The 15,023-nt window shown below is 44.7% G+C and overlaps 1 protein-coding gene across 1 annotated transcript in view; it reads left to right on the forward strand.

Annotated features, from left to right (window-relative positions):
- The window catches only part of PPP1R14C (protein phosphatase 1 regulatory inhibitor subunit 14C), a 52,439-nt gene that overhangs the window by 26,545 nt on the left and 10,871 nt on the right, over positions 1-15,023 (forward strand). Inside the window, 2 exon segments of the mRNA XM_048076937.2 lie at positions 13,389-13,472; positions 14,833-14,865. Coding sequence (XP_047932894.2) covers positions 13,389-13,472; positions 14,833-14,865 — 117 coding nt within the window.

The raw sequence follows: 15,023 nt of genomic DNA on the forward strand, positions 1-15,023 counted from the left end.
CATCTGGGATTTCTGCGGCTGTGCTGGAAATATCTCCTGCTCGTGTGTCCGACGAGCAGAGGGACGCCTCAGTGCTTTGGCAGCATTCTGTGTTGGGCTTGCTAACCCTGTCATGATTAGGTAGCCCACCACAAGTTTTCATTACCCAATGTGAAAAGGTCTGCCATATGTTTCCTGCAGGCAAGTTAGCATGTCCTGGAAGATGATGGCTCTTTAGCATTTAACAAGTTAACAAGTAAAGCTGTGAGTAAATTAGACACTTCAGAATGACTTCAATTTTTACTTTTATACCAAGCCAAAACAACAAATATCTTGCCATATGTTATACTTTGCTCCTTCAGTATGCCTTAAATGACCCTTCAGGCTATGGTTATAGAACCACAAAGCCTTCTTTCCCCAAAGAAATAAAGATATCCCTATCATCCATAACTTTTAATTCTTCTGGAATGCCGCCAGGAACAGAAACACACATTTTTCTTTGGTCTCTGACCATTTCCAGCAACACAGATGATTAGATATCATTGGCAAGTCCTGACTTTGCATGTTTGTGTCTCTGTGAAAAATACAGGAAAATATCGTAACATATCTTTGTGACATTTGTGGCTTAAAATAGATAAATCTTGAAGTAGAAGCAGAAGGAGAACAAACTTTTAGGCTGACCACAGCAAAGTGGGAATTCAGCTGAAAATGTGCATTATTTAAGGATCCTGGGAGCTGAAACGGGAGGTGGTGATGCTGCAGGGTACCTTGGAAGGCAGTGAGACTGGTATCTGTTCTTGAAACAGTTGCTGCAGGTTATCTGCTGACTCTGACAGATGATACTTGCTCAGTGTGCATTTTCAAGATGGCAGAATCCTGCAGACAGTAGTGTAACCCTTTATAAGGCTGGTTGTTCAGAGTACGATTCCTCAGCAGTGAGCAAGAACTCACTTCTCTCAGGACGTGTAAACATGCCTGTAGGGATATAGGGGGATTCATTGTCAAGTGGGTAGAAAAATGTGGTAGGAATTGGAGCTTAGAAGGATTTTATGGAAGGTTTTCTTTTAGTGATGCTTTGCAGTGGTCCCAAGGAAGTGCCGTTAATATAGAGGTACAGTGTCTCCTTACAAACCTGTTTTTCAGAGACTCTCAGAGAAGAGTAATGTGCGTACTTGAAAATAAATGAATGGGAAGACATTTTTATCAGACTTCTTAGAGCTTTTAAATGGAGGTATCCTACAATAAAGTCTAAAGCTTAAATTCCTTCCAGACTTGCTGTATTTTGATGTAATGACAGAATTTTGGAAAAAGAACTGAGCTAAAACATACTGGCAATTAGACTTCAATTAAAATCGGGTGAGATGACATATAGGACCAGTGAGCAGATATGTCTGGTGGTGAAGTGGTGTTTTTGCAAGAGTGAAGGAGGGGTGGTGCTGTAAGAAAGAAATCTCAGTTAACATAGCAGCTGGGAAAACAATGCTTCTGTGCAAGAAAGTAAACTGAATGTCTCAATTGAAAATCTCCATTTTGAAAGGAATTAATACACCCTTACCAGTAGTGTGCAAAGAATATAGTCTGAACTTTATGTTCAATTTTCACCTTTCAGTGCTTGGTCACTTTTCTGTTTTTCCTTGATATCAACTTTTCAGATGAGACCAGATGAGACTTTTATTAAATTGGCAAGTGAGAAGAAAACTGAGCTTTCCTTTTTTTTTTTTTTTTTTACTGTCTTGTGCTTTTCTGTCTATAGAGAAATGTTAAGAAAAGGTGTCTTTATCTAACTCAGCAGCTACATCTCCATTGGCATCACAATGGCTTTTCCTTGTAGACTAGGCGAAGATTTCCCAGCAAGGAGAGGAAAGCACAATGAGGAATTCTGCCTGCTCAAGAGAAGTTGCCATGTTTCTGTTGTACTGGGCAGCTGCATCAGTGACATAGTCAAAATAATCTCATTTTCAAGGGCTGTCACAATTTTCACTCAACTTCCATTTTCTGAATTAACCAGTGTAAGTATTTGAGTGACTGATGGGGCTACGAACCAAGCAAGGCTTGCCAAACTGTGTTTTTGGCCAGTTTGGGATTCCTAGAAGCTGTTCTGTTCCAAGTCAGAACCTATTTTGGTTTCTCACTGTTGGATGTTTTGTGGCAGGAGATCTGAGCAAGTGCTTCCTAAACAGCTGCTCATACAAGAACTACTGTGTATGGACAGACCAGAGTCAGTACTGTAAGTGTGTGACCCCTGACTAGTGTTTCAGTCACCCGTTCAAGAAAGAGAGAAATGCCAAACTAAAAATAGCAAGCCCAAGGCCCAGGATAAGTGTTTTCAGTCACCTACATAATGAACTCTTTTGAAAACTTGTTCTTAAAACACAGAATACTAAGAAATTCATTTGCTGAAAAAATCTGCGTAGTGTATGTATGCATTTTATTCCTTTTACAAAAGCCCCTTTGGCAGCTAATTAGAGGAAAGTTACTCCTGTTGATTCTTTGCAAATTACTTCCTTAGCTCTCATATAGTTAAACAAAAAATCTGGGAGGGAAAAAGTCTTCAACAGAATTGGTGAGAGGAAGAGTGAAAGGATCTGTTATTTATCCTCACTGGCTGAGGTGCCTGCAGAAGCCTCCAGTGCTGTTTATGGAATTGCAGGCTGCATCCATCCATGCAGAGCTACCTCCCTGCTGCTGACGGGAGAAGGCAGCCAGTGAAATGTGGCAGCCAGCCCATGCCGGCTGCGAGGGCATATAAGTAAAAAGGCATGGCCTTCTGAAGGAGAACAGAAAGCCTTCCTTCCAGCCAAGAAAACTTGACAGGTGTGCTAGCTACCAACAGTAGGCAGTGTGTCTGCTAGACAAGCCCAGCCTCAGCTGAATTGGCAGAGTATGAAATGCAATAAAACTCCAGTTTAGCTCTCTTAGCACATTATTCTCTCAAAAGCCGCTTTGTGGCCCTGCTAGCAAGCAGAAAAGAGAACTGCAGAAAGAGGGGACCAAGGTTTCTTCTTGTGCAGACAAGGTTTTTGACTGAGGTCACCACCGCATTCCCTCATATGGTCTACATAAACACAGAAGTGTCCCTGGCAGTGGCAATCACACTGATGCAGTAGAGAGTGAATTTGGATGGCTCATTAACCATTACTGATTAAAGAGAGTTCCTGCCACACACACCCTGACCTCCATTTGAAAATCCCATTGCCTATCCCTCTTGGGTGTAGGTAAGCCTGCACTGAGATGACACGTAGAAGTATGATGCTTTATCTATTACAGGCTACCACCATTATTAAACTGCTACCTTCAAATACATACGTCAACACTTTTCCAACTCCTCTCTCTTCTCTTGTATGCTAGGTGGTGCCATGTTTTATTCCAAGCCTTGTGTCGGCACAACTGGGTGGCACGGGGGGAGTTTAAACGTGCCATGCAGCACCTGCCGGCAGTGTGTCAGAGTGCAGGCACGGCAGAGCGGGCCATACTTCGTGTGGCTCCACTTCTGTAGCTGCACAGCCTCAGTGTTTTGAACTCTCCTGTGAAATTGGCCCTGCCTCCCTTCACTTAAGTGAATGGCTTGGCGGTACCTGTGCTTGTCAGGCTGTGCTCGGCCTCCCCTGCCCCTCTTCCAGCTGGCCTCTGACACAGTGTGGGGACTGGCAGCCATCTTATGTCTCCCGTTCCGCTTGCACAGGGTAACATGGTGTACGTGCTAACCGTGTTCTGAGGTAGGACCTAAGCGGCTGACTTAAATTTAGCTTTTGGGCAGCCTGTAACCTAGATAAAGACTTTGTCCAGAGGAAACCATGGTGCATTCCCACTGTCTTTCTGCCCTCTTGCCCTTTAATTGAAAGGAAGGCAAAACTGCAGTGGCATCTATAAAGGCAGCAGCTGCTGCTGTGTGCGGTGTCAATGCAGGCCAGCGTGTTTTTTGGGGGAGGGTGAAGATATTCAGGGAAGCTGCATGGGGGTGAGAGGCCTTGCTCTGGATGTGGAGGTCCTTTCCCTATCCTCTTTCACAGAGGCTTGCCCATAAAGGGAGTTTTCATAGGAATTGCATTGAGGGATGTTGTTCATACCTCTGCCCATAACCGTGATCCCTCCACACTGACAGGGGCACTCCAGTTGAAGCGAGAGGACAACTGAGTTGCTTCTTTTTGCATCACTGAAGCACCAGGATTGTGGTGTTGCTATTTTGGTATAGTGGTGTGCTATTTTATAATAAAAATGTGGGCTGCGTGGTGTCGCTTTAGAGGTGCTGGCTCTTTGGATAGAACTTGTGATTGGAATAGCATCTGCCCAGTTTATCAGCTCTGCAGTCACTTGAGGCCCAGGACAATCTGTGGCAGTGCTAGCTCAAAACAAACAACAACCGTGTGCAGTGGCTGAGGGAAGGGACAGAGCCAGCTTGGTTAATGAGACGGAAGAACTTGGCTTGAGTTGGTTCTCCTCCCCTGCTTGGTGAAAATATCAGTTGTTGTTAATTGCTTTAATGAGGTTCACAACCAGAATTTTAAATGTTTTGTGTATGCTGTATATGTATAGCCATTGCCCTGTAAGTATATCTTTCATTTCCATTTGAATTTTGAAACTACAGCTATACCTAACCCCTGGCAGACACACAGACATTAAGATCCCCTCATACTTAAGTGATTCCCAGGCGTTGTTTAAATTTGGTTTGCACCATGTTTTTTCTTTATAATTGTAAATAAAGAAGGTTGAGCTGTTCTTGGCTAATGGTAAGTAACACATATAGGATGTGTGTCCCAGTTTGCCCAGGAGGATATCTTTATACAGGGATTGTCCTGTTTGCCATCATTCTGACCTGAATGATGCCTCCCACCACCCAAAACATAACCCCCAGACCTGTGACCTTCATGTTTTATCCTTGCCAAGCAGCTTGCAAGAGAGTACTGGATGATGTGCTGTTTTTTCAGGTGATCTAACTCATATAGAGCATGTCCCTGTTGCATGACTGCATCCCTTTACATTCTAAAAATTCTGGTCCCAGAAAGTCCCTGTTTTCCTCACAGTGTTCGGTTGGTAGCCTTGACTGTCATCTAGTTGTGACAGCCTGAAACCACTTGCCAAGGTTAGCAATTTCTCTTCTCAAGTACATCTCTAAATTTGTCATTGTCAAGGCTGGTTAAATCCCAGCTTGGGTTCTTTCTTGCCTTTAAGGAACACACTGCTCAAACTGGTATATCTGTTTTTATATACACCTGCATAATGGGAAATGATTGTAGGGGTGGGTGTGGAGGAGGCCAGGCTACTTATAGGTTGCCCCTATACTTCTTCAGCTCTGTGTCTGTCCCTCTGTGTCTCTCTCAGCTAACATTACCCTGTTCTTTAGATTCTTTCTTCAGTAAGGAATTAGTGATCCTGAATATTCAAAATCTAAAAGAGCCTCAGCCATTAAGTAATTATTCTCACAGGATCCCTCTCCTCTGTCTGTTTTGTGTATTTTGTCCAATGAGACCATTTATTTCAGATGCATTCTGGGCTAGTGTTTTTTAACTAGGCATAATGTTAGGGCATCTTACCCGAGCATATAAAAGAGAACTGTATTTTTCACCAAAACACTTGCAAATGGCTCACGCTAAATATGAGCGAAAGCCCTTCTCACCCCTACTCTTATCTTCCCTTTAAGCCCATTAACATCTGTTGGAGGGCATGCTCTAGTTTGTTCATCCAGATGAGTGCATTAGACCAACAGGTTACTGTCACTGCCAATGTTTTTGCATTATGTGTTATGGACATGTACAGAAAGTATGAGTCTAGTAGATTACAAAACACCATTATATCAACTACCCAGTCAGCATTGTCCTTTAAGACTTCACTGACTTAATTCAGCTAAGGTTATTTCTGCAAATCTGCCTCTGTATATTGAAGTGGATGTGCTGGAAGGGTGCAGTGCATTTGCTTATGGTGGGAGAAGTGGAGGAAGGAGAAGGAAGAATTTCTAACCACTCTGCTTCAGCGAAGGCTAAGTGCTGGGATGGACAAGCTCAACCAATCATCCAAGGAGCATTGTGGTATCCATTTTAACTTGTAATCCTGTGCTTTTTCTCACATGTCTCTAGTTGGGGGCAATGCACATCTAAGTTGCATACTGATACGGAGCTGGGATATTGTTAGGGTGCACTTTAGTCCTGGGAACCTGAGAGTGCTCCTTCTTCCTTGGGTTCAGACATGAATCTCCAACAAGTCTCCTCTTTGGGAGTTCCTTGGGTAAAGATGTGCCCTTCCTAAATTAAGCTTCAGGCTTTTTGCCCACTTATCTGCTAAAAAAAAGCATAGGGTGAATTGGCAGATGCAGACAGGCTTTAGCTAGCTCTTTATTCTCTGAGCCAGCTGGATGTGCGTGAGCTTTGGTCTGGAAGTCTGATTTCCATGCTAATATACTATGGCACCTGAATGTGAACACTCTGCCAACAGGTTTTTTTCTGTTGGTCCTAAAACTGCACACATGCAGCTGTAATTTCTGGGCCATCCATGCAGTTTGTGCACATAGGGCACAGCAAGCTCAGGTCCAGCTGTTCCTGCTTATGTAGACACTGTTGTCGGGCATGTCTGTCCATCCTTCTCATCTAGCTAAACAGCCTTTTCCCACAGCTTTCTGTTATATCCTCTTTATTTCCAGGCATTAGCAATTCCTACATAAGCTCCCCTTCTGCTTCACAGCAATGTGTGGATTCCTCCTTGCAGAGCCTTGTAAGCATGGCTTTTGGCATTGCCCTTGGTTTAACAACTGGAAAACACACTTCTAAAATGTTGAACTTGTCCAGCTTGAAATCATCTGAGCTCAAGAGATTCATAGTAGGTACCTGCCTCAGCTGGAATATCTTGGAAAGACTTTTAGGTAAGAGTTCAGTTACTTAAGATGCTGAGTTGAAGTCAGGAGGAAAAAAAGAACAGTGTTTTGCCACACTGTGTGAGGACTTCCAACAGCTTAGTTGAAGCTCTAGTGTGTCTTATCTTGGAAACATGGGAGGGAGTAGACTTGCTTTGTGTCAGAGATGCCCGTGGCCGGTTGCTGAAAGTGTTCGCAGTTTCATCAGGCATCTCCCATTCTTTTTCAGAGAAGCTTGTCCTGTGCCCTGACTTGTAAAAGTTTGGCAGTAAGCTCCAAAGATGAACAAGCTTTCCAAACAGGGAACTTGGCTGGGCTCTTCTTGCTCTTCTTGGCAGGGAGCCCCGGTCACAGGGCCTGGGAGCTGAGAGTCGCTCCTTCCTCTGCCCCTAGTGGTCCTTCCTCTGGCCCTCAGATGGGGAGAAAAGGTACTTGGGAAGCAGGTAGAAGCAACACCCCAACAAACAGAAGCAGAGGAGGTAGGCTTTTTCAGGAACCAAACCATGAGAATAAAAGTTGAGGACTAAGTATTTAAGAACAGGAGTAGAGGCAAACGGGTGCTTGAGGACAAAAGTAGACCCGCTGTTCTCCAGACCTGAGAACTGAGTCTAGGTCTCAGAAGACATTTTCATGCCCTGCCAGCAACTTCATGGGCCCTTGCTGTGTTTGTAAAGTGTTACCTCCCTCTAGTGGTGTGCCTGCAAGGCCCTGGGCAGTCCTGCTAGCTTCAGTGCCAAGGGTAGGTCAGATAGAGACTGTAGAGATAAACCCCTGTGCCCCTAACTTGCATCCAGCCATTCATGCCGTATTATATAGCTAAAGGTGTGCTTGGTGTTCCTATGAGATAATGCATAACTTGCTTAAGCAATTCTGTTGACAGCTGGGCACTCAGTGTCCCTCTTCTGGGTATTCCACTTGATCCACATGAGGTCGTGCTTGAAGACAGGTTCAGCACAGGAGGTTTCTGTAAATAGGGGCAGTGCCATGGGTAAATTATGGTTCTTAGAACCATAGAATGGTTTGGGTTGGAAGGGACCTTAAAGATCATCTAATTCCAACCTCATTGTCATTAGGTTCTGTCATGAGGTTCTGTCATTAGATCACCATGGTTGCTCTGGCGTTACTGCTGTTAATATTTTAGGATTGGAGAAAACACATGATCACTTAGTAATCTGATGTAACCACTGTGAAGGTTCTTCATCCTATGTTGTGTCCTGAGCCCAGGCGTTCCTGAACCTCCTCTTGTGGTCGTTAACATCCCTTCCTAATCTTCTGTTCCTCACACCATTTGATAGACACTAGCAGCTGTTTTGTGTTGCACATGGCTTCATTTTAGCTGTTGTATATTTTTTTACACACCATTTAGCCAGGATTAGCTTTAAGTGCAAAATGCCTATGTTTGGTTACAGATTTCTAATTTTTGACCACTTAAACTGCTCTTTTTGTTCTCAATTTCATCTACTTTTGTCCCAGCTCACAAGTCCCCAAAGACAACTTGAATGCATTGAAAAAAGGAATGCATGGATTTTTCCTTTGTGTTTCACACGCATAACTTACATAAAGGTAGCAGACTAGTCATAATCCCACCAGGATACGTACATAACCAAAAACTGCTAGTCCTGGTAATTCATAGCATTATTTATCACCCTGAGGTGTCAGCTGTTATCTTGCACTGGGGCAGTGCCATCCATATCTGCAGGTGGACTTGCTTAGGGCTGACTGTGTTAGATGTCCAGCAGAAGTCTCTTAAAAAAATAGAAATTGCTTTTCACACATTAAATGGATACTTGCAGAATAACTGATCCTGTTTTTCAGTTTGGTTTTCATTATTTGAAACGCTTGCACCAGCCTCCTTCCAGGACTCCGAGAGCAAAGCCTGATTTATTCTCTCTGAAACTTTCAGACACATGGTCTCTTCCCCCTTTTCCTTCACCTGTCTCTTGCTGTGCTTTCTAAGAGTTTGCTTCCGAATTCAGTGTACAAATGATGGCTCTGACTCTGTGGCTAAACTTTTCTTGCTGCACTAAGCTTCTTCTTTTTCCCCAAATTTAAAATGTAAAGTAAAAAGCAAACCAGTTTAATTATTTTATTTATTTATTTTTAAAATATTAATTATTTTAATTATTTTCCAGCAATGCAAACGAGAAGATGGCATAGAGTGTATGGGCAGTTACAGTGTGGTATTGCAGGCTAATTTGAGAGCTGGGTTTTTAAGTTTAACCATAGAACAGCTATTGCCCCTTAAATTTTAAAGCCTCAAATCCATGTTCAATTAATAAATACTTGTAAGGATTTCAGACCTGCTGTTGCTGTGCCAGACGTGTTTCTTGCAGGGTGGGCAGGTTAGAGTGCAAGCGTTCAGCTGCTTCTTGCAAAACCCAGCCTTATGGCTTACGTGGTTTGGGTGGCTCCGACCTTTTTGTTGGCCTTTGCTGAGGAGTGCTCGCCTGTTGTTGTTGCATCCGCCCTTTGGGGTAGTGTCAACCTCTGCCAGAGGCTAAATTGCAAACAGTTGGGACGGTTTTAATGTCTTAAACTGCCCCAGCTATTTACTAATTAATGCATGTCTGTGCCCCAAGGTCTTTTGCCAGTAGTCCGCAAAGAATTCACGCAATTTAAGCAACCACGAGTCTGTCACCCAATGCAAGGTTGAATTTAAGTTGCATTAAATAGCACAAAAGTTAACTTTGGTGGTATTTTTGGACTTCTGAATATTCAGGTGGGAGTCAGCTCGTGTCCTGCCTACATTGTGAAAGCAGACTGGAGAGGGTGCTTAAAAGGAGAGCGTCCATCTTCTTCCTCCCCCAGCTGCTTCAGATGGAGGGTGTTTGCACCCCCAGCCCCATACCTCTTCTCTTTTAGCCTTTCTGGGGGCTGCCCCCTGGCAGCATGCTGTTTGTGGTTTCTTCTTATGGCACTAAGAAGCCCCTTGAAACGCCCCCCGTTCTGCTATGTGCAGCCCCTTTCAGGCTTGCCCAACCCAGGCTGGATTTAGCTGCTTAATTGTAGTAGGATCAGCCACACTTATCTCACCAGTAAAGTCAGGCAAACAGAAGAGACAACTGTTTCTTCCTTTCCTCTGTCATTACAGCTGTCGCGGAGCGGTCAGGCGTCTGACCTAAACACGTGCTTTCCGTGCCTGACGTAAAAATCTGAGCTCATGCATGCTCAGTATTTCAGAAGAGGAAAAATGCTTTTATGATGCCCGTATGTTTATTCAGCCAAAAATAGGCGCAAGAGTTACCTTTTAAGCGTCCCCCCTCTGTTTGGTTTTGTATCAGAGTTTAAATCTGCTGTGAAGTGTTGAAGATGTGTGTAACGTATTACAGATGGTGCAAGTGAATCAAATGCCGGTGTATCAGACAGAATTATATCCCCCCATTTCTAAAGTATTCCTAAACTATTCCTGTTACGGCTTTCCTTCATGTAGAAGAGCTGTGCTAGCTGTTACACCAAGACTTCAGCGAGTTACTGATACCGTTGCCCTCTGGACTGATGGCTGCTTTTAAGCGAACCCGGCTGGCACGGCAGTGAAAAGCCAAGGGTGAGTGCTAACTCAGCGCTGGATGGCCGTCATTTCCAGGGGGAGATAACGTGCAGCAGCGTCTCAGACCCTGGTGAGCCCTGGCTGTAGCACGGATGTCAGGGATGGGAAATACTCGGCCAGGGGAGGAAGGATTAGAAAACTCGCAGAAGAAACTGAGGCCTTCAGGTGGGAGAGGGACAGAAGATCCTCACTGAACCTGAAGCGTCAGGTCCCGGAGAGGGCAATCTGCCAGCTACCTACACAACGGGGAAGGCAGCGGGCGTCTTACTGTGAGTACGTGCTTCGGGGAGGTGTGCTGGGGATCCTGGGAAGGTCCTGAACCAAGAAGCTGAGGCTGCTGCTGTCTAGGGTAGAACCGTGGGATTCAAGTGTCAGTGGTCAAAACGGTGCTTAAAAATGGTTTAAAAAAGGATCTGGAGTGTTATCGGTTCATGTGGCCATAAACGCCTGCTGGCTGGATGTATTAAGCAAGCTTTGGCATCCTGATGGGCTCCTCGCTCACGGGGCCACTTTGTTTCCTGGCTCAGCTGAAGAGGTCTGAACTATGGATTAGAAAGCTCTGGGTCTGAACCCTGCTGTTCTATCCAGGCAAGAGGTAATGTCTGGTAACATCACTAATGATGGTATTGTAAAATACTTGTCTGGGGAGAAAAGGTTCAGACTGGATTCGGTCTTCCCTGCTGCAAGTACCAGTGCTCCAAACGTGGGGTCAGCGAGACTCCTTGGTGTTATCCGTGGACATCTGAAGGAAGGTGTGAGGATGTTAACTCAGCCATACCTGCACCTTGCCCTCTGCAGAGCAGCGTGAGCCTTGGAGATGTGGGAGAAAGCTGATTTGAAAAAGATAAGAGCAGAGAGAGACAGAAACAAGGATTTCTCCCACGTGAGTGGTACCAATCAAAGTAAAACTAATCTTTCAGGAGCTCTCAGCTTCAGTGAAGTGTGATCACAGTAAAGCTTTATATACTTTCTAGGGACTTCCCCCTCGCTCTTGTCTTTCTACATCATTTCAGTTTGCCAGAACGCAACAGGCAAGAGTTCAAAATGTGACCAAAATTCAGCGTGCTGACCAGCTCATCTGAGTGGTGACAGACGCACAGCCGGCGTTTGTGCAGTTCCATGGGTGCGTATTTTGATAGGTGTTTACAGTATTAATGATAACTCCAGACACCCTACCTCAATAGTATTTATAGTAAGCTGCTTAGATAAGATGTTCAGGAGGTTTGCTGTCTATGTGGTGAATTTCTGGTTCTTAGTGTGATAAGAGAATTAGTGTGGGGTTGGGTTAGTAAGCTACGAACTAAGTGTGTGCTCCGCCGTTGTGGATTAATCTTTATCCCCTCCAGTTCTGATTGCTTTTACTAAATGCCTTTGTAGTCAGGAACTTTCTTTTCTCTCCCCTTCCCCCATTGTTTAAATCCCCTCATTACCAGAATGTCTTACAGTAGCTAGGACTTTTTATGATTCATCTCAGCAAATGCCCACACTTCCTTTCTGACTAAAACACATGCTGGAAAAGAGCGAACTTGCTAATTGGGCAAAGGACGTGCTTCATATATTCTTATTCATTGGGTCTAACAGCCCGCACGTCTGCTCTATCGTGTTCCTGCACGTTTTCCTTCCAAAGTGGGGAACAGGGAACTTAAAATCATCCTTGGTCTGTCCCTACTCCTCCCACCCGGACAAACTTTGAGCAGCAGCTGGCATTTCAGCGGGAGCTTCTGATAAGAGTAGTTGTTTGGCACTTTGGTAGGGGTACCTTACCTTCCTTAGATCAACTTGAGCTGGTTTGGTGTCTTCCTTGCTGATGTTTGTGCTCTTCTTTTACCTAGTAGAGGAGTAGTTCTGGTATCACCCACAGTGACTGGTACTGAAGCTGTTACGCTATGTCATAGTTGGTAAAAACCGTTTGGAAATTTGATGGAGCTACCACGTTTTTGTCAAAAAAAAGGATCTTTGGGGATCTTTAAAAGCATCTGTGGGGTTCAGGAGAACAGCTGCAGCTATGGATAGCGGTCTGGTTGCTTCCTCGTGACTCGTGACCCTGCCCTTTGGCTGCTCCAGGCCCCTGTCATTGCTCCGGAGGTGCCGAGGCGATGCGGTGCTGGCGAGCCGATAGCAGTGCTCACGGGGCTGGGAGAGGGCAGGCTCGCAGTGCCGGCTGGGGCAGAGCTGGGGGTCTGGCACTGAGCTGTCGGGGCGGTGGGACTTGGCACTTGGTGAGAAGGTGCGTGCAGCGAGGTGCGGAAGCTGCGGTGTTTTGAACCTGTCTGTGCCGTTTTGAGGTGCCTCTCGTCGTTAGGAAATGCAAAAAACGGCCAGCAGTGTTTTTTGCAGAGCTGTAAATGCAAGGAACGGTGATATCTGTGGGCAGCAAACTCTCGTGGGGATTCCAGAACTCAAAAAGAGTCCTTCAGAAAGAGGAGACTGCAGCTCTGACTTGGGAAACAGCATGCCTGGGGTGCTGCTGATGCAAAAGGAGAAGTGTACTGATGGAGGAGGCTTAAAAATACTTGTAGGATACTCCGTGCCTTAGACTTCTTGCTTCACTGCAGGCACCGCAGCTTTTCTGATGGGGCATGTATATCATCAGCCTTGTAAGCCACCTTTGAGCAAGGGAGACCTTCCGTAGTGTGACCAAATAAGCAGTCCAGTCAAGAAGGTTTTCAAAGCAATTTGGTAGCTTGCCACAGCTTTTTTCTACTTCCCCTTCCCTGACCTCTTCTCCTCTTTTCATCCTCTTGTCCAGTGCTGTGAGAAGAGCTTGACTTGTGCTGCTGGGCATGGGTTAGTAACACAACTCCCACATTTGGGGGAAGGGTTTCTTAAGAGCTGTCACCTTCCCCATGGCTGGGGCTCAGCCTAATGCTGGCCCATTACAAGCAGCAAGCCACCATCCCTTACTGATTTTCTTCTTGTCTGTCTCCAGGCAGACTGGGAGATGGGTGTAATCATTAGGCTGCTTTTTAGGTTAATTAAAGGCTATCTCTGTGAACTAACTGGGAGTTTTCCCCTTTTCAGGAAGAAGAGATGCCAGATGTAGAAATTGACATCGATGACCTTCTCGACGCAGCCAATGAAGAGGAGAGAGCTCTCAAATTACAGGTAATATTATTTTCTAATTTTAAATCTGAATGCGGCTGAATTAACGCACCTGGGTTGATATCTTCGTTGTGATTGAATCCACTGTCAGTGTAGCATTAGAGCTGAGAGGTTCCAAGTTTCGAGTTTAGCATAATCTACTGGGCTGTGTGAAGGTAATCAAAATCCCTTAGGATAAGATACTTCTGGAAGGTAAGCGATAACGGGAGTAAATAAAAGTTCAAAGGATCCAGTAATATAGGGGGATATGCTAAGACAGATTAGAAAGCCCTACAATTTCCTCCTCTTTCTTCTTTAAAATAAGTATATAAAATGTGTGTGGTTGAGAGGCAGTTATGATGACCAGATAGTTTCTCTGCCTGACTGCAGCAGCAGCAATATGCATGTGTGCATATACAGACCACAAATCCTCCCTTGTCCTCAGGATACTGGAAACGTTGTTTCTCTAGCTATACCAGCTAGAAATTGGAACCCATCACGTTATCATGGAGTAACACATTTAAAAGTGTGACAAAGGGATGAGATGATCCGCAACACGAGTTAGTAGGGAAATTCAGAACCTGTCTGCTGGATTTGTACAGTTCAAACCAGTTCTTTGAATCCTGCTTGTGGTAAAAGTCAATGAATGGAAGAAGGAGGTGAAGAGGAAAAGAGACATAATTGTCTTAAATGAGATGCATGTATATCAGCTAAGATGTGAAACCCATGTGAGGGACTCCATTTATAAACTTGCCAGATGCACAAAAGGAAGGAAACCTGTACCAGAGCAGTGGTCTGCACTTCAGCCCACTTCTAGGAAATCACTAACTTGGTGCTTTGGTGCACATCTCTGCTGGGAGTGCCTTAATAGGCATGCTTTTCTCAGTGCCCACTGCCCAGCCACAGAACCGTGGGGCATGTCCCCAGGCTGTTTACTCAGCATTCATAAATAGCTTTGCTGTTTCTGCTTAAACTAGCAGCTAGCAGCTGCCCTGCCAGGAGTGCCTGACCTACCTAACGTCTGTATTTCTGCATTGCAAATATCGTGGTGCTTTCAAAGAAAGCTAGTTTCACATGCGTATTGCTGGGAGAAATGTTCTTGGATTCTCCTCTCCCCAGCTGTCTTGGAGGAGGGGATTTTGTACCTTCCAACTTGGAGGAAGTAGCCATCATTTCTCTCCAGCTGCAAATCGTTTTGGTCTACCTGGGGAGCGAAGGTGGTCATTGCTACAATGCTCAGTGTTTGGTAGCATCTCCATCCAGTGGTGCCTGGTTCTTGCTCCTTTTCTCTTTCCCCACTCCCTTGTCAGGTTTCCTGCCCTAGAGTTGTTTATGTTCACTGGTGCTCTGTATTGAAACTAATGCTTTCATGTTTTGCTTCTAGGAAACTCTTGTAGATTGCTACAAACCAACAGAGGTAAAAAGACTTTTCTTAAATTCTATTCACCTGTGGATAGTATAGCTATGCTCAAATTAAAGTAACTTTATTTTTTTATCTATTCACCTGTGGATAGTATAGCTATGCTCAAATTAAAGTAACTTTATTTGTTTATTGATTTTACTTATGATAAAGCT

This window comes from Anser cygnoides, chromosome 3 (genome assembly GCF_040182565.1).
Source record: "Anser cygnoides isolate HZ-2024a breed goose chromosome 3, Taihu_goose_T2T_genome, whole genome shotgun sequence".
NCBI lineage: Eukaryota > Metazoa > Chordata > Aves > Anseriformes > Anatidae > Anser > Anser cygnoides.